This window comes from Silurus aristotelis (assembly GCF_946808225.1).
Source record: "Silurus aristotelis genome assembly, chromosome: 13".
Taxonomy (NCBI): Eukaryota; Metazoa; Chordata; class Actinopteri; order Siluriformes; family Siluridae; genus Silurus; species Silurus aristotelis.
The window spans coordinates 20,244,282-20,271,865 of NC_139586.1; the positions used below are offsets into that span (position 1 = coordinate 20,244,282).

The following is a 27,584-nucleotide window of genomic DNA, read 5'->3' on the forward strand; positions in this document are numbered from 1 at the left end:
CAAAGAGTTGTAACTAGGCTGGGTGTGCCTGTGAGGAATTCTAAACGTAGAGCATTTCTGTGTGATCAGACCTGCGCTCTCCTGTCATGCTTAGTTTACCCAGTGCCTTGGCATTTCACGCTCACACACACTGAAGTGACAATCCAGGAGAAGACTGCGACCTCTGCTCAGGCAGGTAAAGGATTTTTGGTGTCTCTTTTAGTGTAATTTTTTTTGTAAGAAAGCAAAGAAATGACAAAGGTAGATTGTGAGAAAATTTTTATTTTTTCATCTCTCTGCTTTTCTCTTCTTTAAAAAAATACTTGTATCATTTTAATGGGACAAGATCTTTTTCTTTTAAAACCTGAAGCTTCAGTGAATTGTGTTGTTTTATTTTTTTCTCCATTCTTTGTTAGTGCATCTTATTTAGTGTTAACATGTTCTTCTCAATCCCTCTCAGGTACAATCGGTCCTGTGCAGGATTTTTAATGATAGAATTACTGATAGCTTAATACCGCTTTACAAAGCAACGTGTGTGTTTGTTGGCTGGAGTTTTCCTGGAAACAATTTGGCACTACAAAGCTCTAAAGTAATATCTGAACTTGCATGGGGTCAGCAAAAAGCAACACTTTGTCCTGTAGATTTTAGAGTTCAGTAAGAGAGAGATTTATACTGATCATACAGAGGATTTACTTTTCCAAGAATGTACAGATTTGTTATAGTAGTGTTGAGTCTTACATTTGAAAGCCATACCTTTGTGAGTGTGTGTGTGAGAAAAAGAATTGCTATAACATGGCTTTAAAGTTGTTAGAAACGGTTTGCCTAAATTGTTTCTATTGTCATTAATGACTGCCCTTCATTGTGTTCATCAGGGCTGATTGTCACTAAGTTACCCTTCCCAGAACCAGAGTTCAAGCAGAAGGGCTGCCTCGATGATGGTGACAATGAAAGAGGGAGGGGTGACGCACATGTGTACACGTGGAGCTGACTTTTGTTTACACAGTTCACGCTCTTTGCTCTGAAAGCTGTATGCAGAAAAACACGTCAATAGGTTGTTCCATGTGGGTGCAATCAAACATATCTCAAAAGAGGAATCGTTCTCCTCTGAGTGTGCATCTTAGGGATGTGTCTGTTAATCATAGCTGGTTTGCTTTGAATAAATCTGCTATCTAATTACACGTGTATGAGGTAATAGGGTTCGTCATGACCCATGACCTTTGTGTATTCTACAGATGATTCAATTGGTGAAATACCAAACGTGTTATTACACTATCCGACCTAAATGTCCTAGCAGCTGAATGGGACTGGCGTCATTCAAAAATTCACATACTTCAGCTATTATTGGAGTCAGAATGATGTTGGTGTAGTGTTGCAGAGCTGACTTTACTATTCACAACGTCATCAACACGCCTAGGTGTATTAAATACTCTATTGAGGTTTAAGCCTTCCAAAACGCACGGAAATGCATGTAGGAGTTGGTGTCGTTCCTAAACGAACAGGGTGGAAGCAGGTGTGTTTGTTTGTGTGATGATCTGTGCTTATAGTTTTTGCCTCAGGGCAGCCTGCATCACCCTCATCCGCGTTGTTTAGCATTGCAGCAAAGTTGGTTGGCAGTCAGCATATTCAGAGATCTGAACCGTTACCTGAACCATTCCGATATTAACTCTTTTAGAACCCCAGACTCAATCTCCTGCCTCTAGGCAGTTGCTAGGATCTATGCTGTTCATTCATTGCAAGGGAAACAAGGTATAAGGCAGTCAGTCCAAATATTTACCTTGGAGATAATAAGGAACTACCCAAGCTTCAGGCTGGAGATCCAGACATTTCCGCAACATAATCTGCTTGCATTTATATTTGCATTTGGTGGATCCACATTTACACAAATGTGACTTACAACTAAATTCAGTTCAAGTATGGTAAAAAGTTGTTAACAACAGATATGCAAGGGATAAACCATTATGCAGTGTACTGTTATAGGAAAATTTAAATTTAATAAGAAAACAATTGAGTGAAACAGCATCACAACAGTAACACAACTTAGCAGCAAATCGCAAGTTTTTATTCCACTTGTACCACAGAAAAATATTTTTTATGAGAAAAAAAAACAAAACCTAAAAACATTTATTTCTTCCGTCAATGGAAAGAGTTTTTTGTATCTGTAAATAATTTAGACTCTATAAAGTCCCCTGTTGTAAATACTTGCCCACAGTGGAAAACCTCCTGGCTGTTAAAGCACAGACACCGGAGACCATAATTCCATTATTTTTCTGGGGCATTCTCCATACAAGGCCCTGTCAATGACTTATAGCTATATAAACTATAACAAATTCATTTAAACCTATTATATTAATTATAGCTGATCCTACTCTCTGAGGTACTGTTTTAAATAATCAACACTGTTTGACCAATAAGATTTAAGCTTTCAATAGTGCTGTGATCATAAAAAGACATTTCTTTACAGTATTTTATGTCATAAGCTTCACAGTATTTAAAACATTGTGTACACTAAATTACTAGCTACTGTATTAGACACAGTGAACTTGGTCCCTTGGGTACGTGGTTGCTCCAGTTAGGGGTCGCCACAGCAGATCCTCTGTCTCCACACTACCCTGTCTTCTACATCTGCAACTACAGTACCTGCATGTCTTCCCTCAGCACATTTTTAAACTTCCTCCTTTGTCTTCCCTTTTTTCCTCCTTCCTGGTGGCTTGATCCTGAGCATTCTCCTACCGATATACCCCATGTCCCTCCTCTGCACATATCCAAACCATCTCAATCTAACCTCCCTCACCTTGTCTCCAAAATGTCCTACATGTGCTGTCCCTCTAATTAACTCATTTCTAATCCTGTCCATCCTCATCACTCCCAGTGAAAATGTCTTTGTATGTGCTTATTAAATATAATTTTTGCGACAATTGTTCACTTTCTTTGTTACTGTCAGGTTATTTATTTATTATTTTTTTAAGCCTGTGTCTTAACTGAGCCATGACAATGAGTTTTTTTTTTTTAAATAAATCACGTCAATCTTAATGATGTGCTGGAAATGGTCCAAAACTCACATAATATGTGTTCCTGTGGCGATTTCTTTACTTCATCTGAGGTGAGGACAAAAACAAATAGACAGGAATAGTCATATAGTCAATAGTCAGGAATTGGAAAATAGATCTGCCAAACATGTACTTAGGAATCTACATGTATTTAGGAAATCTGTGCATTTAAAAGCTGTATTCTAGAATCTGATCATTTGAGCTTTCTAGACAATTCCCACTTTGTAATAGTTACAAAGGGCCTACTAGATAAAAATTTAGATTCTGTCAGATGCATGATGCATGTGTGGACTCTGCCTGATGGACAGATATTCATGCAAATTCTATTTCCTCCAGAGTGGCCAGGATGATCGGGACCATCCGTGAATGGTTCTGGTGGGACCGCCTTTGGCTACCCGTCAACTTGACATGGGCCGATCTAGAAGACAAGGATGGCCGGGTCTACGCCAAAGCGTCTGACTTGTACATAACTTTGCCTTACTCTGTAGGTTTCCTCATAGTTCGCTACATCTTTGAAAGGTGAGTTCAAAGTAGCTGTATGACAGATTTCAGGAAATTATGCTTTAGGGCTAATGTGTAACTGCTGCTTTCACTGACTAAACAGGAAAGACGACATTAGAGGCAAGATATGAGGCAATATTTTCTTTCAGCTTATGCAAATGCAAAATGTGAGCTCACTAAGCAACATTCTCTAAGTACAAGACACTTACAGTACCTTAAACACACACACACTCATCTCAATACACTAAGATTGTTTTACAACAACCTTTTATTGGTAAAATAATGATAAACCATTCTGAACTGCTTTTTTATACTCCAGTATGTAATAGAGCTTCTATTTAGTTAGCTATATGTTATCTTTGAATTAACAATATACGTATAGATTTAAAAACACAAAATATTTATATGTACTACGGCTTCTTTAGAATATGTTAGTGCTCAGGTGTGTCATAATACCATAGTGTCATAATTTTAAATTATTATAAACTTTACTAAAATACACTATATAAACACAATTATTGGACATATATGGTTCTTCTCCAGCCTGTTTCTACAAATTTAGAGGCACACAATCATATAGGATGTCTTTGAATGCAGTAGTACTAAGTTTTCTCCTTACTTGAATTAGGAGACCCAAACCTGCTCCAGCATGACAGTGCCCCTCCGCACAATGTGAGCTTATATATGGGTGGTATATATTAGGCAGCAAGTTATATACTTTGAGCAAGTTCTCAAAGTATATATTTATTTATATAGTATTTATATAGAAGCAGGAAAAATGGGCAAGTGTAAGGATTTGAGTGAGTTTAAACAAGAGCCATATTGTGATGGGCATCCGATGAGCATCGGCCGCTTATGACCCTTTCGCCAGTTCACCACTGTTGCATGTGGGGAGTGGGGCTGTGTTCAGTCTGATCCAACAGACAAGCTCCTGTAGCTTAAACTGCTGAAGAAGTTAAGACTGTTAATGCTCGACAAGTCAGGACTGTTTTGGCAGTATATTAAGCAGGTGGTTATAATGTTATGCCTGATTAGTGTACATCGGTTGCAGTGGAAGATCACCTTTGCACACCTTTTACCAATGCCCTTGTCCCTGAATTAGCACAAATCTATGCAAGCACACTCCAAAAACAGCTTCCCAGAAATGCGTAGCTTATTATAACAGCATATGGGGACCAAATGTGGAAGGGGGTGTACAAAAAGCAGATATGAATCTTATGGTCAGATGTCCAAAAAACTGGACTGGTATTAACAGTGTATGTGATACAAGTCTATATACTTACTGTTTAGCTCTCATTTGTTAGGCCAGACCTAAAATATCAATCGTTATATAATCGTTCAAATGATTATTAATTATCTTCCAGATTGTCACAAATCCAGTTCTTTGCCAGGTTTAGGGTAGAACATGTTCTGAATCAGATGTTTAGAACCTGTTATCTATAGCTGTGAATCTTCAATTTAAGCATTAAAAATACAGACAGACCAAATTGTCAAGGATAATGTGTTTCATGTGTTGAATGAATATTGTCATTCCTTTGGATCAACGTTTTCTTTCTGTTTTTTATGTAACATGCAGTTCAGGATCCTTTAGTGCATCAGGACATCATTTATTCTGATACTGTAAATGTATTATTATAATGATTAATGTTAATGACCACCTGAGCACTAATTATAATAAAGTTAACAGGCTACTATCAGTAGCTTGCAGTAACAAGCTAGCAAGTTAAAAAGTTACTACTAGCTAGCTAGTTAGCAAATTACCCTTTCTATTACACCTTACAACAAGTGGAAGCATGAAAATGGATAAGAGGACTAAATCTAATTACTATTGGATTCCATTAATCCTCTTTCTCCTTTGTCATTTTGTATTTTTTGCCCCAGAGAGATATGAACTCTTTTTCTGATATTGGTTACATTAGCCTGGTTCAATATTGATGAACTCTTTCACTAAATAAAAGTAAAGTGATTTGTTTGCATAGCTATTTTAATAACCATGGACTATTGGAAAGAAAAAAAGTTTCACAAATGTGTTTAGTCACAACAAATTGCATAGCAGATGTATGCTAATATAGCTGATACTACTGTAAAATTGTTTTTTGAGAAAGTAGTTATTTAGATTTTGGAAGGAGTTTTAAGTTATTCAGAGTTTAAGCTGTTTATGACACAGGAAGTTGTTAAAGCAGGAGGGCTTTGTGTATTTAATTCCCCTGTAGCATGTCATTTAGCTTTTCTCAACATCATTGATAAAGAGAAAAGGAGATATCTGTCCAACTTTCACAGAATATAATATTTACAGCATTAGATCTTAATATGATCTCAGGTAGATATCTTTATTACAATTAAATTCCTTACAGGATATTTTGTTCTATTGAGAAAGCTCTCTTTGTAACGTAAATAATTTTCTTTTTTAGATTTGTAGCCACGCCGTTTGCGACTGCCCTCTGTGTGACCGAGGAGAACAGACAAAAAGTCCAGTACAACCCTGTTTTGGAGCATTATTTCACTTACTGTTCCAAAACACCAGGACAGGTAAAGCACCAAAAAGTTCCCACAGTAACCGCCAGTCTATTTCACAAAGGCATGCCAGCATTCTTCTTATTCATTGCCTAAATAATACTGAACCTCTAAATTCTCTGACAAGCCAAATGAGGTGTGGTCAAGCAGTAAGATAATAGTTATGTAGAAATTCTGCACTGTGGATTTCTAATGTAATCTTTAGTTTTGTAGAGCCTACTTTGGGTTTGTTGGTGTTTAACAGAGGTGGTAGGTAACAAAGTACAAATACTTTGTTACTGTATTTAAGTAGATTTTTGTGGTATCAATACTTTATTTCACTATTTATTTTTCGGACAACTTTTTACTTTCACTTATTAAATTTTTTCACAAATATCTGTACTCTCTACTTCTTCTTACGTTTTCAAAACAGGCTCATTACTTTAGTTTAGTTTTGGTGACATGATCAATATTTTTTCTTCTCATTGCTCGCTGTTTTCAGTCCATCAACTTATTTCCTGTCAGTGCACGGCTTTTTCAATCTACCACTGGTGTATCATTTCCTCGGTTCTTACACACCACAGACCTAGGCTAGTTTATTTATAACGCGCGATTAACGCAGCACGCATTTCTGTTTGACAATTTTTATAAAAAAATATACATAAATAAAAAAAAAAATAAAGAAATAAATATAAAAGAAGGGAAATTAAAACCTGCAAGAAACATATGTTTTTCACGACGTTCTATTTTTACTCAAATAAAAAAAGTCTCCAATCAAGCAGAAAAATCCGCCATCATACGCACATCTAGAAATGAACCCTGAGGGGTCGACAAATGGGCCGATGCATTTTGTGCCATTTTTTCCTCATAACACCAAAACGAACCTAAATTACTCTGTGTTTTTTGTTTGTACAGATAAGAGCAATACATCATTTGAATCTGAAAAGGGTTTACTTTATTGTATTTTGTATACACACATAATAACATAAAAAGCTGTGCTTTTGTAAAATTAAGAGAACAGACAGGGTCTCTGTCATCTCTCTTCACATACATATAAATAACACAACCTGACTTTCAGTGAATACTTGCCCTACAGACATAATAAATATACAAACAGAAAGCTTGATATGTCTACTTTTAAGCAATTTACAAAACATATATTTTATGAAGATTTCATCTGTATGAAAATAGAAAAGGTACAGTTTCTCCGGTATCACCTCATTAATCGTCCGTGTGGAAACCTAGCAAAGGTACTGTTTGGTGTCCTGATTTAAGTATCAGCTTGATTTATTCATTTCAAAACACCATAATTCTTTAAAACCTTTACAAGAATATTTAGTTTTCATGCTCTATGTTGAGTATGGTTTGACTAATAAAAAACATACATTTGCATAAAGCATCTATATTTGTCAATGCCTATGTTGATTAGAGTAAAACATTGCGGTTAACTCATGACAGTCATGCGATTAATCACGATTAAATATTTCAATCGATTGACAGACCTAATATTATTATGATATGAGGTCTTTTAAAACATACATATCTGTACTTCTACATAATTAAAGGATGTGTGTTGTATTGCCCCTTCTGGTGCTTAATAGTCAGCTCATTGTAGCAATAAAATAAGAATTACTCTATTAAAATAATAATTTTAACAATTTGCAATAACAAATATGTCACTGACAGCATTACAATAGTTTCTTACTATTTGGTATATCCCCTTATTGCATTAATATAATGTAGACTTGTACTGCAATGGACTCCATATGTTTGTGCTAAAACCTATTTGTTTAATATCAAATCCATTGGAGGGTTGAAAACATGCTTCAATAAAAGAGATTAGTCAAGGTGATAATTTTGCCATTTCTCTAGAGTACAGTAGTTACAGTAACATGGTCAGTGTTACTTAGGTAACACTTTGCTCACAGTTAAATAGGGGCCTGATAATAGTAGAGAATCCTGAGTATTACATATTTGTTTAAAATATTTTAAACTCCTGCAAACCTTTGGTTTAATTTAATTTTAAATAAATAAAAACAATTATAAGAATCAGATTGTAATTGTCGTGTCAGATTTTTGGACTCTACAGCTCTGATCAAAATCAAAGTGTCAGATCAGAGCGAGACAGCACCTCCAATTTTCAGAAAACAATGAGGCTTTCAAATATGGCCACCACAGACAATGAATACCAATACAAAGACACACACACATACACACTGTACACTCCTTGCAGTCTCCCTGTTCACACACTGGAACAGACATAATGAGACTCTGGTTCCTTCAAGGAAAAACAAATTGCTCAGGTATTGTCTTTGTACACCTGACTTCACCAAGATTTTTGACTCTGATTACATTATTGTTTCTGACCTGTTTGTGATCCAAGTTTATGATTACAGCCTAAATTCATTTGTTACACTTCTTGACTTTGAGTTTTGCTTTATGCTTAGGATTATTACCTTTTGTGTCTTTGGATTTTATCTTTTGTATCTGCTTGCATCTTCATTAAGTGACACAATGGAACTATCAGGTTTGATCTAAAGCACTGATTTTAAACATTGTGAGCAAGCTTCAAATTCCATGACATTTTTACGGCTGACTGTGCATCTACTTCTTACTTAAACACACCCATAATCTCTTATAACCCGTATCTCAGGTGCACACAGGCTTGCAGTCTGCATTCCATTTCATCAATAGGTATTCAGTGAAATTGTGTAGGAAATGTAAACAAATTAGTGTTGGAAATGTGAATGCTAAAGCACACAAAGACAATCAATAAAATGTGTGCTTTCAACTTTGGGACAACATATGGGTTTGATGGTCTGGTTGCTCACATACTTTTATTGTATTTGTAACATATTACACATTACAAAGCCAATAGTGAGTGTATTTCCATACTAAGAGCTTAATCTTATTTTGTGTTCCAGGCAGATGTTCTAGGCCTGTCAAAAAAATGCAGCATCTCCAGTCGAAAGGTGGAGCGTTGGTTCAGGAGGAGACGCAACCAGGAACGTCCAGGGGTCCTGAAAAAGTTCAGAGAGGCCAGGTAAGTCCAACAGAGTCTAGTGTTATTTGTGTTGCTTCTGGCAAACAGCCTGAAATGACAGTTTGGTCTAAAAATGTATAAAGCATTGGGATTTCTTCACACAGTTGATACCATGCCCTATCATTAGCAATTGTGTTAATAACCACATATCAGTGCTAAATCAATTCAGTTTGTGATTAGACACAAGCTCAAAATGTCTTCAATGTTCAAGTTTAAGTTTATGTTTTTAGCACTTTCACAATGGACATTACCTCAAAGCAGCTTTACAGAAATAAAGCAGCTACTACAGATCATGAACAATTCTCTTATAACTAAATGAATCTCGTGATAAGTTTAGTAAATAGATGACGAGGCTTAAATCACTTATACCTCAGGTGATAAAAAAAAAAAAAAAAAGCCTACATCATTGTTATATTGATTAGGCTCTGTAGCAAAAGTTGCAACAATTTTGACTAAGATAATATAAATATGACATTGAAATTTTGTTTTTAGATCTTCACTGTTAATTATTATTTTTTTGCATATAAATGACGGGGGAGTGGTGGTTCCAGCGGTTAAGGCGCTGGGTTGCCGATCGGAAGGTCTGGGGTTCAAGCCCCGGTATCGCCAAGCTGCCACTCTTGGGCCCTTGAGCAAGGCCCTTAACCCTCTATGCTCCGGGGTTCCCTTAAGAGGGAAATATCAAGGTCCGTGACGTCAGAGTGACGTGGGGCCACCTTCCCGTGGGCTCACCACCTGCAGGAGGGACCGTAAGGGACGGTGCTGTGAGGATTGGGCAGCAGTCGAAGGCGGGGGCCTGCTTAGACTGCTGCCCCCGCGACCCGAATTACGGATAAGCGGGAGAAAATGAATGAATGAATGCATATAAATGACAATAAGGAATTTCTCCCACCCATGCAACAGTCTTTCCATGTTCAACAAGGTATTATATAATAAACAAAAAAAACATTATTAAACATGAAAAAACGGCTGCTGCATGGGTGCGGGAAATTCATTATTGTCATTTATACATGAATTTTAAATAAATTAATGATAAAACAAATAAAAATAATAATTTATTTTAGTTCATAAGCATTATTTAGCTCTTAAGTGAAATTCATATTACATTCCTCCTCTTCACTTTCTTTGATGTAATCAGACTGAACAACTGGTTTGAGACACAAAAAAAAAAAAAAGGTAAGATAAATCTCAAGATAAATTTCAGCACAGGAAATCCTGTAGTTTAGAACATAGAATCAAATGATATTTCACCATCTAAGAACATCTACATCTGACTGAAAAAACAAACAAACAGCAGGATGCAAAGGACATACCAATCCAGATGTTCTGCTTATTTAGATTTTTTTAAACATGATCATAATGCAATCCAGCAAAGTTAAAATAAACAGTTACTCTGACTGCAGCAACAGGGAAAAAACTTTTAATTCACTATAACCAAATCCATGTAAATGTCAATAACAATGAGCAGAGAGAGATTGCGTGGCAAGTGGAGTCAGAGCAAAAGCAAATAACCTGGAACACTTTGTGATATTTGAACAATTTGTTCAATTTGGTTTAAACAAAAGGCAGAGGTCTGTGTTGGGGTTCCATGACTTGTAGGCCTTTTATGTCCCACTAAGAAAATATTTTCAAATACAAATGGTTCCCGAGTTATGATGGTTTGACTTCTTACAATGACATAAGCAATATAAAAAATTGTCAGAATATATTAAGCTTCCCACACAGGCAAATATAACAGCGTACGCTCTGACCTCCACTTGCAAACTGCTACCACATACATATATACTAATACATATACATACATATATACATTATAAATTATGTAATAATTTAACAAATTACAGTATACTAACCCATACTGATCACAATTCTATAAGACTTTTGGGTAGGCTAGGCCAAGTCATGATGGGGTCATCGGAACGCATCTCCGTCATAAGTCTACCTGTATACAGTCTGGTCTAAAAGTTTAAGACCACAAAGAAAAGCTGGGATTAAAAATAATTTTAAAATGTATACATGAGAGCAGGTTTTTGAAGTTTGCAATATTTAAAAAAGACAAAGTCAATTGTTTAATAGCATGAATATTTAATATTTAGGATTCAGCACTTTTGTAATTCAACACTGCAAAATCGTTTAAAAAAGTGAAGCTTTATAAGGGCTACATGGCATTCTCATCATGGAAACACTCCAGTAGCAGCTTGTGGATTTTTTACTGGTGCGTTTTTTTCTTTAAGATTCTTCGGTAGCAAACATTCAAAGTGAAAAGACTTAGAATTCATTTTATACCCCCTGCTGTTATGGTGTCTTATCAGTGAAAAAAAGCAAAGCTTAACTATTAAATCGGAGAGTGATAACACAAAGGGCATTAATGAAACAAATTCTCTGTCCCTGAAGTACAGTTAACTTGCATCTTTTGAATGAGAGACAATTCCCCCAGATCTTAAATTTAAGCCTGTGATTTCAGTTGATAAATTTGTGAATTTGGTTTTGAACACTTTAATTCTATCTATATTAAATGCACAACTTTGAGCCCAACCCCCTAAACACTGACTTTCTGTATTTTTTCCTACAGCTGGAGATTTGTCTTTTACCTAGGAGCCTTAATTGGTGGCATTATAGCAGTGTACGATGTAAGTATTTAGTTCTCATTATAACCATAATGTCAAGTCAATATTGAGGTGATGGTGTAAAAAAAAATAAAAAATAATAATTTAAGAACTTTATTGTAATAAAACATGCATTATAGGCTGTATTCATAACAGCTTCATGTAATGCTGAATAGACATCATGAATAGAGACCTAATTTGATTACAATAGAGCTGTTTAGCAGGTTCGCTCTTTTCTTTTTCTGAGTGACTAAAGCAAAAGCACTGTGGTTCAGTGAGGGGAGAGGCATAAGAACCTGTAACATGAACACTGATGCTCTTAAGTTGTTCTTATTAAGTGAATAGAATAGATGTCTACACAAAAACAAAAATAGAGTATTTCCGCTGAACAATGACTCACCTGCAAACGCACCAGGATATATAGAGTTTAGTGTGATATCCTGTTTACTACATTATAAAACATTAATGATTCAGGCCTCAGGAATGTACCGCAATAGCGTTCAAATTAAAAATGGTTGCAGCCTAAAACTGAACAGTGTTTTATGCTTTGCTTTGCGCTCGACTTCTATGTAAGAAAACAATAGGGAAAACCCAAACACAGAAATGGCAGCAATGTCAACATAGTTTGTGTATTCTGGTTTTGATAGTTAATCTAAATTAACCACGCCAGATCTGGATAGGTCTCAGTTAGAGGTGTTACACAATTCCGCTTATAAATGTGCATACTCACAAATAATACAAGCCCTAGCACTGCCAAGTTGCCCCTGTTGGGCCCTTGAACGAGGACCTTAACCCTCTGTGCTCCAGGGGCACTGTATGCTGGCTTACATGCACTATGACACCAGCTTTCTAACAGGTATTTGTAAAGAAAGAATTTCACTGTGCTGTAAGATATATGTAATAAACAAATGCATCTATCATCTATAGTTTAAATATGTCATTTTGCACTTACATGGAAGAAGATTTATTTAACCCTAACACACAACTAAGGTATACCTTTGGTCTCAACCGGATGCCGGTTGAGATCAGTTCGCTTTTCCTAAACATAGGTGTAAATGCAGTGAAAATCTTTCACTGCTGGCTTATGTTTACGGCATTATAGCAAAAAAAAACCTACACAACAAAAAAAAAAATACAGCCTTAATTTTAGAACAAGCAAAAGAAGTGCAATGGAAAGAAAGAATAAACAGGAAAAGAAATGCAAGTCGTGCAAAACTGTACAAGGAAGTACAGTGGTTTGTTCTTGGCATGCAGTAGAAGGTTGCAGAGTGAGCTGAGTGACATTTCTGGACTAGCTGGCTTTTCCACTACTGTAATCATACAGGAAAGTTGAATGTGTTTCATCATTCAGATCGAACACAAATGACAATGCTCAATATACTGTATGTTTTTATAGTTCGTTTTCAAATGAATGCCTATTGTTAGCACTGTCCATGCTTGCATTCTTAATGTCATGCTGTATGCCTGATCAGTGTATACAGCATGACTGTTTTCCTGCCAAAACACTCTTGACCCGTAGAGCAATAACTTCTTCAGCAGTTTGGGCTACAGGAGCTCATCTGTTGTATCGGATAACACAAGTCTGCCTTCGCTCCCCATATTTCATAAGTGAGCCTTGGTTGCCATGACCCTGTTTCGCCGGTTCACCACTGTTCCTTCCTTGGAGCACTTTTAATAGATACTGACCACTGCAGACTGGGAACAGTTGCTCTGACCCAGTCGCCTAGCCATTACAATCGCTCAAATCCTTACGATTGCCCATTTTCCCTGCAGGTTCAATAATCAGTGTTAATCACTTCACCTGTCATAATGTTATAATATAATAATATTACGCTATTTTCTCAATGAAAAATGACATTACCTTTATGCACCTTGTAGTTGCATAGTGCATAAAATGTATAAACCTTCTGCTGCAAATGTGTAACTTGCAGTCATTTCTAGCTGTTAAAACTAATGCATTCTTACAGAACAGGTAATATATTTTAGCTAATAAGAGACCGGGATATTAACACTACTTGCATCTAGGACAAAGTGATGATAAAATTTCATTTCAAGTAAAAAGACAAACAAAAGAAAAGTTCTGTCATTGTTACCATGGTTACAGTGGTCTGAAAAGGGCTTCAGGTAATCAGTGCTTTTCGCTATGAACAATGCATTATGGGGTAGGGCAGACATTTGATCACATCATTGTCATCGGTTGCATCGGTTAAGACTTGTTTCTCACAACACTGTGGCTAATGACTTTTTAATACTTTTGTTTTCACTTCTCCTTTGTAGAAACCCTGGTTTCACAATTTACGAGAAGTATGGGACGCTTATCCAAAACAGGTGGGTTTTTTATTTTTTTTTTACTTTGAAGTGTTTTCTGAGGGAATCTGTGGCTTTAACGTTTTGTGACGTTAGAAGAATGGGATCGTTTTCTTAACTTGAAAGTATATGCAGCACACTAATGTTATTAATATTGACCACCTTAATACCACATAAGACCACTGTGATGTTAGACTATTAATTTTTTTTCAAAGATCTTTAATAGCTTGTGTTGAACACATTTTAATTACTTTTAACTTCTACTTATTATTACATTTATATTTTTATTTTCAATTCTAGTTTATTACACTTCAATTATATTCTATTTTATTCTGATGTAACGTTCTCTTTATTAGGGGTTCAAACATGAAATGTTGAATCCCTATTTTTTTTTTTTAGAGATTTGTATTATCATTATAATAATAATGATAATAATAATAATAATAATAATAATAATAATAATAATAATAATAATAATAATAATATAATTTCAATAAAGTGCCCTAAAACTGATCATGCAGGCTAAACCGTAAGGCATATGGAGTTAAAACCGGGCTAGATGGTAGAGCTCAATTTAGGGAGAGGATAAAAAAGTATCAACCAAGATGGCCAAAGGGGGGCGCTACAGTTCAAAAAACGTAATTTCACACATTTTTGGCCATAGCTTGTACAAGATTTATTGTAGGCTCAAAACTTTCAGATGCTTGGAATCCTTGGGTCAAAACAAAGAAAAGTCCTTAAAATTGAGTTATGTTAAAAACATACTTTCGCGAAAGAGTCCTAGGTTTTTCACACCATCGGAATGAAACCAGTGCAGCAATGTTCATTAGACAGGAATTGATAATTATCAAAAAAACATTCAACTCAACATCACAAAGGCTCTGCAAAACGTTCGAATTAGGCAGGGCCACGGAATAAGATATTTTCACCAAACTTGGTATGTGTGTCTATGTGTTCAATCTTTGGTCAAAGATAATAATTTGCATAGCTTTGCCACTTGGTGGCGCTAAACAAGTAAACAATTTAAAACTCCTACAACTATGCAACCGTTCTAATGAACGGAACGAGATATCTTCACCAAACTTGGTGGCGCTAAACAAAAAATATAAAATAACGGCTATAACTATGCAAACATTCATCCGATCGACTTAATACTTGCTACGCAGTGTCTCTGCCCAATGTGTCATAAGATTTTATGAGGATATTTTTGTATCTAAAAAAAACATGGTCGGCATCTGCCAATTATTTGTGAGCACCTTTTAGACAACGTTACCAGAGGCGTATTACAATGAAACTCGGTGGGCATGTTCCTAATGTCTTTTTACTTATGACCTTCACTTATTTTTATACTTATTTTTATTCTATTTTATGCTGTACTTATATGGTTATGTAGAATATGTTTTTTTAATGTGGAAAAATTACATTTGCATTTGACTTATTATTGTTGTACTAATATTCAGGTTCCCTGGTGGTCTAGTGGTTAGGATGCGGCGCTCTCACCGCTGAGGCCTGGGATTGATCCCCGGTCAGGGAACCAACCCCAGCCATTAGGGTTGCACAAGCCTTAGTGCCGGTCCCAAGCCCGGATAAATGGGGAGGGTTGCGTTAGGAAGGGCATTCAGCGTAAAAACATGTGCCAAAACTAACATGCGGATGGTCCGCTGTGGCGACCCCTAACGGGAGAAGCCGAAAGAAAGATTGTTGTACTAATATTCAGTTTATTTCAGTTGTATTGTGATACATTCAGATACTACATTTTACTTGAAGAATTAATGAATGATTTTTGACCATGTTTTCTTCCTCATAGTCCATGATGGAGTCTCAGTACTGGTACTACATCCTGGAGATGAGCTTCTACTGGTCTCTTCTTTTCAGCATCACATTCGATGTGAAACGAAAAGTGAGTTTAAAAATGTGAATGCCCATGATTCTTCTTACAGTTCCCCTCTTTCAGTAGCTATACAAAAATGATCAACCAACCGGAAAAGGTCACTATAACGATACATATAATTATGTACATATAATCAATTATACTATAATTATATATAACTTTATCACTAATTATTACAAATATACATATATCTGTCTTTACACACCACTATTGTTACAGTAATGTGCAAAAATGAACAACAATCCAAAACAAATGTAATTGTGATTACACTGTTGTGTTGATGAACAATAGCGGTCTCTTCTGACTCTAGCAGAACTTTACAGCATCAATTGTCAAGCATTTAATGCTACTCTGAAGATGTCTTTAAGTTCAGTTCAGCGAAATCAGGCATTACAGGCTTCTTCAGTGTTCACCAGTGCTACAATTTCAATTACAAGTATTAATACATTTTGTCTTTACATCTTCTTCTTCTTCTTTCGGCTGCTCCCATTAGGGGTCGCCACAGCGGATCATCCGTCTCCATACCACCCTGTCCTCTACATCTGCCTCTTTTACACCAACTACCTGCATGTCTTCCCTCACCACATCCATTATATGTACTCCTCCTTGGTCTTCCTCTTTTCCTCCTTCCTCGTTGCTCCATCCTCAGCATTCTTCTACCAATATAATTCATGTCCCTCCTCTGCACATGTCCAAACCATCTCAATCTCGCCTCCCTCACCTTGTCACCAAAACATCCTACATGCGCTGTCCCTCTAAAAAAAAACTCATTTCTAAACATTTTGTCTTCACATATTTTCACAATACATATTATAGAATATGACATGGATTGATTTGTCATGTGATTTATGAACATAAAGTTTATATTACTGCTCAATCTGTAACATGAAGACAGCCATTCTAGGCCTCTGTTTTGTTTTGTTTAAGTGTTTGACCAAAATGAAAAATGCATGCGGGCTATGTTTTAAAAAGAAGAGCATTATAATATCATTTGGATTGAAATTTTGAATATGGAATACAAATATGGACTATACCTGCTATTTGCTTCACAATTATGTCATAGCTTAATGACAAAATTTGAGGTACATAAAATGTGTTTTAAAAAAAGATTTATTTGAATATAAACACTTAACAAGCCTATCCATATTTGGCTATGGTAAAATTGACAAAAAGAAGAAAAAAGAAACTATTTCGACACATTAGCTTTTATGCAACAATAAAACATTTCTTCAAAACATTTTAAAAGAGCTTTATTTGATTTTTTTACTTTTTATTAACTTTCATATAAGGCTAGACTACCTAAATCCCTAAAACCTTGCAAGCCAAATGAGAATTCCTCACAGAGAACATGTCAGGCATTTGATCTAGCTGTTGAATAGTTATGTTTCATACTGAAACAGACATAAGACTGATTATTTCAGCTTATAATCACATGACAAAATATCTGCTCCTGCAGATACAGTGTATGTAAAATCTCCAGAGGCAGCTGTCTTTTTCTTCACATTTGGGTATATCCTGGCTTTACTCTATTATTATACACATTTCAAGTCAGAATTTTTTTTTTGTATATTATAATATACTTAAATAGTATATTTAGTAGAAATAAGTATATTTAGTAGAACATGTTGACCATCTAAAGGGTTTTTGAAGACCATTGATCCCATTTTCATTATAATAAACATTATATTTGCAGGATTTCAATGAGCAGATCATTCACCACTTAGCCACACTGACACTGTTGGCGTTTTCCTGGTGTGGAAACTATATTCGAGTGGGGACGTTGGTGATGCTTGTGCATGATGCTTCTGATGTGTTTTTAGAGGTAAGTGATTGCTTTATAGAATGCTGCATTTACAAACATTAAATAATGTTTTTTACTTATTGTGACTTGAATATTTAGAATATATTGAGTGTGAAGCTAAATACTGGTTTTGATCAAATTTATTTTTTTCTTGTTCAGTCTGCTAAGATATTTAACTATGCCAAATGGGAAAGAACCTGCAATGGCATTTTTGTTCTCTTTGCTGCTGTGTTCATGGTGACAAGACTTGTTATCTTTCCATTTTGGTAAGTTGATGTGTGCACGTGTATATATATATATATGCATGTTTTAAGGTTATGAGAATGCTGTTTGGTCAGCACATTCCAGTCATGTTAATAAACGGTGCATTATAACCGCAGTTTACAATTACAGTGTTTCAGAAACATGTCAGTTGTCTTTGTTTCAGGATCATCCACTGCACGTGGGTCTATCCACCTGACTTCTACCCTGTTTTCTTCGGTTATTACTTCTTCAATGCAATGCTGGTTATCTTGTTGATGCTGCACATATTCTGGGCCTACCTGATCCTCCGCATGGTTAAGAAATTTCTCTTCGGAAGTGTAAGTAGCTATTATCCAATTACCAAAATTACTAAGCAAAAGTGTCTTGTTTGAAAAATGAAATCTGTACAGTTACTACCTTTACTCTGAATGTAGTGCTCAACAACAATATTATTATTTATTTATTTATTTTTACTTTTTTTTTTTACTTTAAGTTTTCACTGGTACAATGTAGCTAGTAATTTACAAAGCTTACAGTTGCATTATGCAATCTGTCTGATTAAATCATCATATGCTCAACTTCAATTTATGTTAAAGTACAAACACAAGCACAATAAGAAGATATGATAATTATGCTTGTGTATATACTTTAACATAAATTAATTAATAAAATATTAAAAAATATTTTACAAGGTAGGTTTGTTCACTGATGCTAGAAGTGTTTACAAGTTGTAGCAAACAAATCTAGCATCCGTAACCAAACCTACCTCATAAAAATGTTTTAGTAAGCCTGACTAGATTAATGGTGCTTTGACATCATCAAAACAAACACAGGGACAGACTTACTTAAGACTTATTCAAGACTTTACAAGACTTTTTTTTCAGGACTTAAGCAAGACTTACACTAATGCATAAGTTAAATGCAGATCAGATGCATGCTTAATTACTACATATGTCTTGCATGAAGTAAATAAAGATCATGCAATAAATGTAGTAAAACTCAGTTAAGCTTTCGTACAATAGTCTCATGTGATCTCAAAGAATCGAATTAGTCACAATTAGTGAATTTCTGAGGTGTCAAGAGTACCGTAATTTTCGGACTATAAAGCGCACACATATATAAGCTGCACCCACTGAATTTTACAAAGATTTTTATTTTGAACATAAATAAGCCGCACCTGTCTATAAGCCGCAGGTGTCTACACTGAAACTACTGAACTTTACACAGGCTTTAACGAAAGACAGTGTCTGTTACACGGTGTAACGGGTGAAATATGTTGTGGCTCATTTAAGAGCAGAGCGGTATTTTGGGAATAGCCTGCCGCCGAATTTTTCCGGTATTACTGCATGTGTGCAAGACCGAGGAATATGTCCTTATTATTTTTGGATGCTCATTTCTAAGTTTCTTTGACTAACCCGTAACGCTGTTGCCAAGAAAAATAAAAAAGCACGAGTTTTGAAAACCTGTCTGTGCTTATATGATTTCTGTTGCAACTGGAGTTAGTGAGTGAGCGCCAGGTCAAACGTCAGAGGAACCTTATCCATATTTATGATGTGGTGCGGCCCGATTCAGTGGGAGCACGTCTGATTTAATATATAGAGTTTCATTGGTTCACCTGAACCCGTTCTGCAATTTAATTGGTCTGATGTTATGGGTCTTAGTTTTTTTACTTTGAATCTTGTGAAACCGGGGAAAAAAACCCGGAAAATTCCATAAATTAGCCGCTTCGTTGTTTAAGCAGCGGGGTTCAAAGCGTGGAAAAAAAATTGCGGCTTATAGTCTGGAAAATACAGTACCTGAAAATCATACTTGAGTTAAAGTATAGATACCTCACTTTAACACATACTCCAATAAAAGTTAAAAGTAACCAATTCCAATATGACTTGAGTTAAAGTCAGACAGTATCTGATTTCAACAGTACTTGAGTACATCACTCATATTAATCGAAAGTTTAAAGATGCACTAGTCCTCAACACCAAAAAACATGTTAGTGACAAGCAAAAAAAACTGTTGATGTGAGGGTTTTTTTCCTAAAATACAAATCAGTTTGTACTGCATTTACCAAGTCGGTCAATAAAAAAGACAAAGTAGTAAAGCAATCCCTCAAAAAGTTATCTTCAGTGAACAAAAAAATTTACAATATAATGTCACAAAGTAGAAGAACCATTACTTTAAAAGTCACCTCTTCTGCAGAATAAATAAGCCAGCTTTATCTGCCGTGCAAATTGTAATTAGTAACGGTCATTGTCAATTCAAATATAGTGGAGTAAAAAATACATATACTGAATATACAGATGTAGAATAAAGCTTTAACTCAATAGTTTAGTATTAAAGTTAATCACCTGAGTAGCATTAGTCGGAATGTAGATAACGTTTGACATGAATAGCATCATTTGTCACTCTGTAGTCCTCTGTTAACATCATGACACGCATAACCCTCAGGCATAGAAGTGAATATATGTTTCGAAAGAGTGTCAAATGCCATCAGGTGATGTTTCTTAGAGTGAAATTATGAACTGCAATTTCTACAGTATGTTTAATAGTGCATTCACATTACAAACTGATTACAAACTGCACCTGCAGACATAAGGCCTGGCTGTTCATTTGTGTGCAAAACTGCAAAGCCTTCAAGTAAATGGCATTTATCACTTTAACCTGACACTCATTAGGGGACTATATATACAGTATGTATACATATGTATACATACTGTATATATACAGTATGTATACATATGTATACATACTGTATATATAGTATGTATACATATGTATATATACATTTCAGGGGATCTAAATACTTATTGCATTGTGTAATATATATTACTAGTTCCACCATTCAAGCAACCTAGTAATGACAGATGCTGTAATCAATAAGCTACACCTTGCACATGCAAGATAAGCGAAGTTACAATGATTTACATGAAGCTTTAACACTTCAAATAAATGCAAATATACTTTTAAGTGGGGTCTAAAAATCTGAGCGCATGAGGATAACTGCATGTGTTTTGCATTCTTTTTTAATTTAAGTTATTATTAAAAAAAAATTTCAACAACTTGAATGAAATCTTTAATGGTACATCCCCATTTATGCTTTCAAACACCCACAATGTTGTTCAAAACCTTTTAATTAAATCTTTGTTGAACAGATTTAGTAAAGACCTATGCAAAGGTACAGAGACAGCAGGAAGTCTAAAAATCTATAGACAGGCAAAAAAAAAAAAAAAAAAAACTCAAGTGGTTAGCAAAAACTCAATTTCTGGCTATGAAGTTAATCTAATTGTAATCTAATAAATTCCAGGAAAATTGACAGAAAAAGCTTTCTCTCTGTGGAGATCTTACCATGTTTCTCAGTAACTATAGTTGGTGATGGCTTCTTATGCACAATAAGTACAGAAGAAAACTTTTTGGGATGTGCTGTTGTAGAATTCATAATCAACGATGTGGTCTGAAGTGAGGTGGCTTCATCTTACCACCTCTTAGTTGTTTTTTCCTTATAACATCAAACCCATATTGTCCCTTTTGTACCACAGCAATTTGAGAATGATTCAAATTGGTATATATTAGTATCTAACACATCATACAATTTATGCATTTATAGAAACGTCGTGGAATGTCCACAAGGAATGTAAGTTCATGCTATGAATTTCATTATAGCAGCTATTGCATTTATGGCAATTTGGTACACGCCCTTAAACACTTATCACAATTATCTCATTTTATACAACTGAGTAACTGAATATCAAAACTTCAACGTCTCAACTACTTCCCTAAAAGCATTTATTTTTTATTAAGTTAAAACAAAATCAAATTGTCTTGTAACTGAAAAACCAGAAAATGCAATGTTGCAGAAAACATGACCATATTAAAGTTTGTCCATTTTTCATTCTCAGTAACAAGGTTTACTATTCGTTTTAGATTATGTGGAGCATCCACCCTACAAGCACATTCATTCAATACTCTGATTTGACTTAAAACTGATGTTATAATTAATAAAGTAATACCCTCTAACCAATCAGGATCAAGGATTTTCACTGTCATTTAATTACCAAAAACTGATGTTTTTTGTTAGTTATGGAGAAACCTTCCAGAATTGTGCTAAAAAAATTTTAATTCTTGATAGTAGATTATGAATTTTTTCTACACACATGACATTCGGACTTGGGTCTGGGCCTTACTTTGGCCTTCTCTCTCTCTGTATTTTTCTTCCTCTCGAAGGTGAAGAGTACCAGCTTATTTCCTGCTCTGTTGTTTTCTCTGCAATGAAATTGCTGAGTCATGAGTCATGAGTCATTAGTGTGTGTGTGTGTGTGTGTGTGTGTGTGTGTGTGTGTGTGTGTGTGTGTGTGTGTGAGTGAGGTGATCAGACTGGCTAGGTGCTTGCAAATACAGTGACTAGTGTGTGCCAAGTTATTTCTTCAAGGCTGTTTTGATTGATTGTGTGCAGATTTAGTGAACTTGTGATCACTTTCTCATGATTGATGGTTACATGATTCTCATATCAAGCCTAATTGAGTTCTATATTTTTCTGCGAATATTCCTGCTGGAAGTGTAGCCTTCAGTTACCCTTTTATCAAAAATAAAAAATTAGTCGACAGTTTTTAAAGAAAAACAGTAATTAAACATCATAGGCACATATTCGATGTTATTGGTGTATTTATGAAGATTTATTTAGTGTCATAGTTGTCAGGGATTTACATTGAGTTCTCTTAGATTTAATTTTACTTAGACTTTAGATGTAATTGTAAATACATTCACTTCAATTCATATTTATTTGTATAGCACTTTTAACATTGTCTAAAAGCAGCTTTAAAGAAATAAAAAGGTTATAAAGTTATATAAAAGAATGCAAGTTTAGTGCCTATTTGTTTCCTTATAATTTCAAGTTTATTACAAATGAGTGAGCCAGTGGTGATTGATGCAAGGAAAATATTCACCAAAATGGCATAAGGAAGAAACCTTCGGAGTAACCAGAATCAAAAGGGGAACAATTCTCCTCTGGGTGGCACTGAATGTCCATTTATTATAATTCTATCATTGTTGAGGTGTACTGTTCAGTGATAGATGCTTAAGTGCAGAACAGTTCATGCAAACTGTGGTCGTAAGCAATTGTAACAGAAAAATGGACCGGTTTTAGGTTAAAAAAATATCCGGAACACTGACAGTCTTTATTTTGCCAATTAGCTACAACTACACACTACTGTGAATGATTATATATATTTTTTGTCCATATGAGATGATTTAACATTTTTGAGTGCATGCTCCAGTAATTTCAGTATTTTAAAGCTGAAGACTGTGTTTGTGACTGGAAAGTTGTGAGCCCAGTGCTGTCAAAGTCTTTGTGCAGTTCTTGAATATTTAGCTCCTCAGTTCTATGCTTAAAATGGATTTTACTCCACAAATAACTCTTGGTATCACACTTGGTATACATATGTCCCTATTCTCGAAATATGTTTCACTAGATTTTGGATTGTTCTTGTGTAGATTTGTGCTCGTTTAGCCACAAGTCAGGTACTCATGCAAGGTGAGAAGTCCTGGGTTGCAGCCAGTGTTCCAATTAAGGTGTTCAATAGAGTTTAGGTCAGAGCTCTATAGCAGACATCCAGTCCAACCTATACAAACATGCCCACTTTGTGCACAGGGGCATTGCCATGTGGCAACAGGTTCGGGTCTCCTATTTCAATGGAGGGAAAATATTATGCAGTAGTGTATTTGTTTTTCAAATCGCAATTCTTTGAGGATGTGTTCCTTGTATTAATGCTGAAGTTCATCCAGTTCACTCTTTCTGATATTACCCATGTTTGCATTTTGCCATCTTTGGCTTTGCCTCTGTTTCTCTAGATGCTATTAAAATAAACAGTGCCAGCTTATTTCCCTGTCCTGTTGTTATATCTACAACAAAATGGGTGAATCATAATGTGTGTGTGATTCTACTGGCAAGGAGCTTGATCCTTGAGGATTACAGTGGGCAGTGTTTGCCAGACTGGATGACCTCACCTTGTAAATGCACCAAAAGTCTGTTACTCTCAATGTGGAAATTAGGTATGATTGAATATTCATCAAACTGTATAAGGTCATGTTTTGCTGGAGTTACTGATTGTTCTCCGAGTCTGGTTTATAAACGATAATTATGTTAATTACTCAAGGCTGTTTTGATACTTAAAGTTGGTTTAATATGATGGATGGGAATAGGAATGGTTTGGATAAAAAAACATTGACAACAATTTTACACCCCGTCCAAAATGTAAATGATGACTCAAGGCTTGCTTCGTGACTGACATCTGCTTCTTTAGTTTTTCACTTGAGGTACATGGCTAAAGTTTAAACCTTGTAATGGAAATTGATCTCACTAAAAAGCTTCCTGCAAATACATGCTTCCTACCACAATCCAGTCCTTTATGCAAGCAATTTTTACAGACTAGCTGATGTGCTTTGCGACACAGCATGAAGTGATCTCATAAGACTGATGATATATTTGACATTGGGGTCTAGAGGTGTGAATTGGTCTGAAACCATAGAGGTAAACATGCCAGGACATGTAAGTGCTACCCAGTGCAATGAGGAATTAATCATGCTGCAGAGAAAAAACCTAAGCCACAACCCCATCGCCCCATCATCATCATAGTTTGTCCAAATGTTCTTCAAATATGTGTTTATAAGACCACTGAGACCATTCTCCTTTAAGTGCAGAAAAAACATTCAGTCTTGACCCGAGGAGTGCCCCTACTTCTTAATGTGTGGGAAGACCATTTAGCATTGTCCTGAGAGGTGTTGAAAGGCCATAAAGCCTTGACTTGAGAGATGTCTCTTCTCCTTCAGGTGTAGGAAGACGTTTAGCATTGACCTGAGAGGTGTTTCTTCTTCTTCAGGTATAGTAAGACGATAGCGCCTTGAACTGAGGAGTGTTCCTTCTCCTTCGAGTGTAGGAGGACCTTTGAGCCTTGACCTAAGGGATGCCCCTGCTTCTTTAGGTGTTGAAAGGCCATAGAGCCTTAACTTGAGGGGTGTCTCTTCCCCTTCAGGTGTAGGAGGACTGCTTAGTCTTGACCGGAGGGGTGTCCCTTCTCCTTTGGGTGTTGGAACACCAGTGAGCCTTGAACTGAGGGGTGTCCCTTTTCCTTCAGGTGTATTAAGACCATTTAGCTTTGACCGAGGGGTGTTGCTTCTCCTTCAGATGTTGGAAGACCATTTAGCCTTGACCTGATGGGTGTCCCTTCTTCTTCAGGTGTTAGAAGACCATTTAGCCTTGACCTGATGGGTGTCCAATATCCTTCAGGTGTAGGTAGACCAATTAGTCTTGATCCAAAGTGTCTTTTCTACTGCAGGTATTGGAAGGCTACTAAGTTTTCTAAGGGCTCAGGAGGGGCACTGCTGACTCAAGATCAAGATGTACTACTTAGCTTGACCCTAGTTACCTTTCATTGTAGTTGATTTGAGTTAGTCTGACAATCATGTCCTGAGGAGTGTCACTTCACTTTCAGGTGCCAGTAGACCACAAAATCTTGACTGAGGTGTATTTATTCTTCTTCAGTTGTAGTAAGACCATGAAATCATGACCGGAGGACTGACAGTCAATTACAACAAATAAAAACGTGTTTTCTTCTATATCAGTCATAGATAGCCTGCTAAGTTTGGACTTGTAGAGTGTCCTAAGCTGCTCCAGGTAGACCATTGAGCCTGACTGGAAACTAGCTGAACTTGATGAATGGAACAATGCAGGTCAACACTTGTGTATACTTGTGATACGAGCAAAATTTTGTTCTAGCTAACTGCTCTTATATAAATTGTAGCAACAACAAGAAAAAAAAAAAAAGAAAATCTGTTTATGCTCCAAATCTGATTAATAGATTTCCACAGTATATCAAAATAGGCAATTGTGTAATATAGGGTAATCCATGTGTTATTATGCATAAACAAAATATTAGCATTTCTTTAAATGTTTCTTTCGAATGTTAAAATGGAACAGAATTTCCTCTTCTTCTCTTGATAGTTAACCAAAGATGAGAGAAGTGACAATGAAGAAGAGGAAGATGATGAAGAGGAGAACAGCATGCCTGAGGACCACGATGGACATCCAAAAGCCACCAATGGCTGTGGAGTCAACCATTAATAACCAACTAGACACTCCTGCAGATTCTCAGGTTGCTAATGACTAAGAGTGACCTTATGAAGTTTTTTTGTTTGTTTGTTTTAAGTTTTAATTTTTTTGAAGACCCAGACTCCTATGGTGTTCGGCTTCTACTGGCTTCAGACTATGAGAGACACTTTTGATTTATTACCACCAGGAAAGTGCCAGAGACCTGACCAGAAACACACTTGCATCTGTCAACAATACGAACCCAAACAAGTGCTTGTTTCCTTTTCCTTAGTGCCAATAAAGACTGATTGCCTTGGCTCCTCTGTTGTGGCCACACTCTTTACATGAACCACAAACTAAGCAAGAAGAAAAAGATCCCTAAAGGAAAAAAAATTCCATCATGCCTAATTTGATCCTTATTGTTCATTGGAACCCAATGCTACACAGTGACCTGGATGCTGTTGAGGCTGCTCTGCTGTTTCTCATCAGTAAGATGAAATCATACTATTGGTTTTTACCATGCTTGAGGAAAAAAATAAAACTCTAATCCCATGATGTAAGGTCAAGACCTTGTATTGATAAGTTGCATTCTAGGAAGAAAAAATACACTACACTGAATGACCCACTACATTACACTGAATGTACTTTACTACCCAAACTATCACTGTACTTTCAGCTTGATGGAGGAGAAACAAGGCTAATGCTTATAACAAGGAAAACTATCTTATAACTATGCATCACCTACTTGCCTGATGTTTGGCTCTGCCTTTGTGTGAAGAATTATTTAATGAACTGCTAAGAAGTGACAGTGTGCAGGAAAGAGCCATGAACAAATACATGCAAATGAAGAACAAGTAGAAGTAACAGTCCTAATTTTATTTAGATTAAACAATGTACTTGTAGGTGTTTTTTATGTTTGAGTTAAATATATTCTGATACATGCTTTCACATGAAATATTTCGTCATTGTTGTTTCGACATTGAATATAAAGTATTTTGTTTTCATTAAAAAGGCTTTGTTTATCAAAGAAAGGGTTGGGAATTGTTGATTAATTGGCGATTAACCTTGTTTCAAACTTTCTCAATTCATGTAAAAGCAAAAAGCTTAAAACACATAAAAGCCATAAGTATTTTTTTTAAGGGTATAATCTATAAATACTTTGTTATTATCCTGAGAACCTTCCTCACTCTATTTACCTCGAATGATGTCTTTCCGACTGATGTCCGTTTGGATCCAGTGTTTAATGTCTAATGTCAATGTTTAATGTGTTAATTTATTAAATTAGGTGGTATTAGTTTTATCGTACTGTATGAGTAAGTCAGGTGTGGCAGAGAAGTATGTGAGAGTGGTGCAGGACATTTATGAGGACAGTGTGACAGCAGTGAAGTGTGCAGTAGAAACGACAGACTGGTTCAAGGTGAAGGTTGGACTGCATCAAGGATAGGCTCTGAGCCCTTTTCTGTTTGCAGTGGTGATGGACATGTTGGAGGATGGGGTCAGACAGGAGTCTCCATGGACTATGATGTTTGTGGATGATATTGTAATTTGTGGTGAGAGTAGGGAGCTGGTGAAGAAAAGCCGGGAGAGGTGGAGGTACAC

General features: G+C 35.9%; 1 protein-coding gene and 1 long non-coding RNA gene across 3 annotated transcripts; one reads left to right on the top strand and one right to left on the bottom strand.

Moving 5' to 3' along the window:
- The first annotated feature begins 14 nt into the window (after positions 1-14).
- cers3a (ceramide synthase 3a) lies at positions 15-27,016 on the top strand. Of its 2 annotated transcripts, none has more exons than XM_083559345.1 (11): positions 15-175; positions 3,363-3,545; positions 5,939-6,056; positions 8,945-9,063; positions 11,636-11,693; positions 13,947-13,997; positions 15,784-15,876; positions 17,561-17,689; positions 17,828-17,934; positions 18,096-18,249; positions 25,899-27,016. In XM_083559345.1, exons 2-11 carry the CDS (start codon positions 3,373-3,375, stop codon positions 26,016-26,018), a joined length of 1,122 nt encoding a protein of 373 aa, XP_083415471.1. In that variant the 5' UTR covers positions 15-175; positions 3,363-3,372; the 3' UTR covers positions 26,019-27,016. The 2 variants fall into 2 exon arrangements, 1 of the variants encoding a protein (XP_083415471.1); XR_014536415.1 differs by lacking the exon at positions 25,899-27,016 and adding an exon at positions 18,659-19,702 and having other exon boundaries at positions 17-175; positions 18,096-18,456.
- LOC310736101 lies at positions 23,035-24,878 on the bottom strand. Its single transcript, XR_014536439.1, has 2 exons — positions 24,753-24,878; positions 23,035-24,669 (listed from the first exon to the last, which is right to left on the bottom strand). It is a non-coding gene; the product is annotated as an uncharacterized lncRNA (long non-coding RNA).
- Positions 27,017-27,584: the final 568 nt, after the last annotated feature.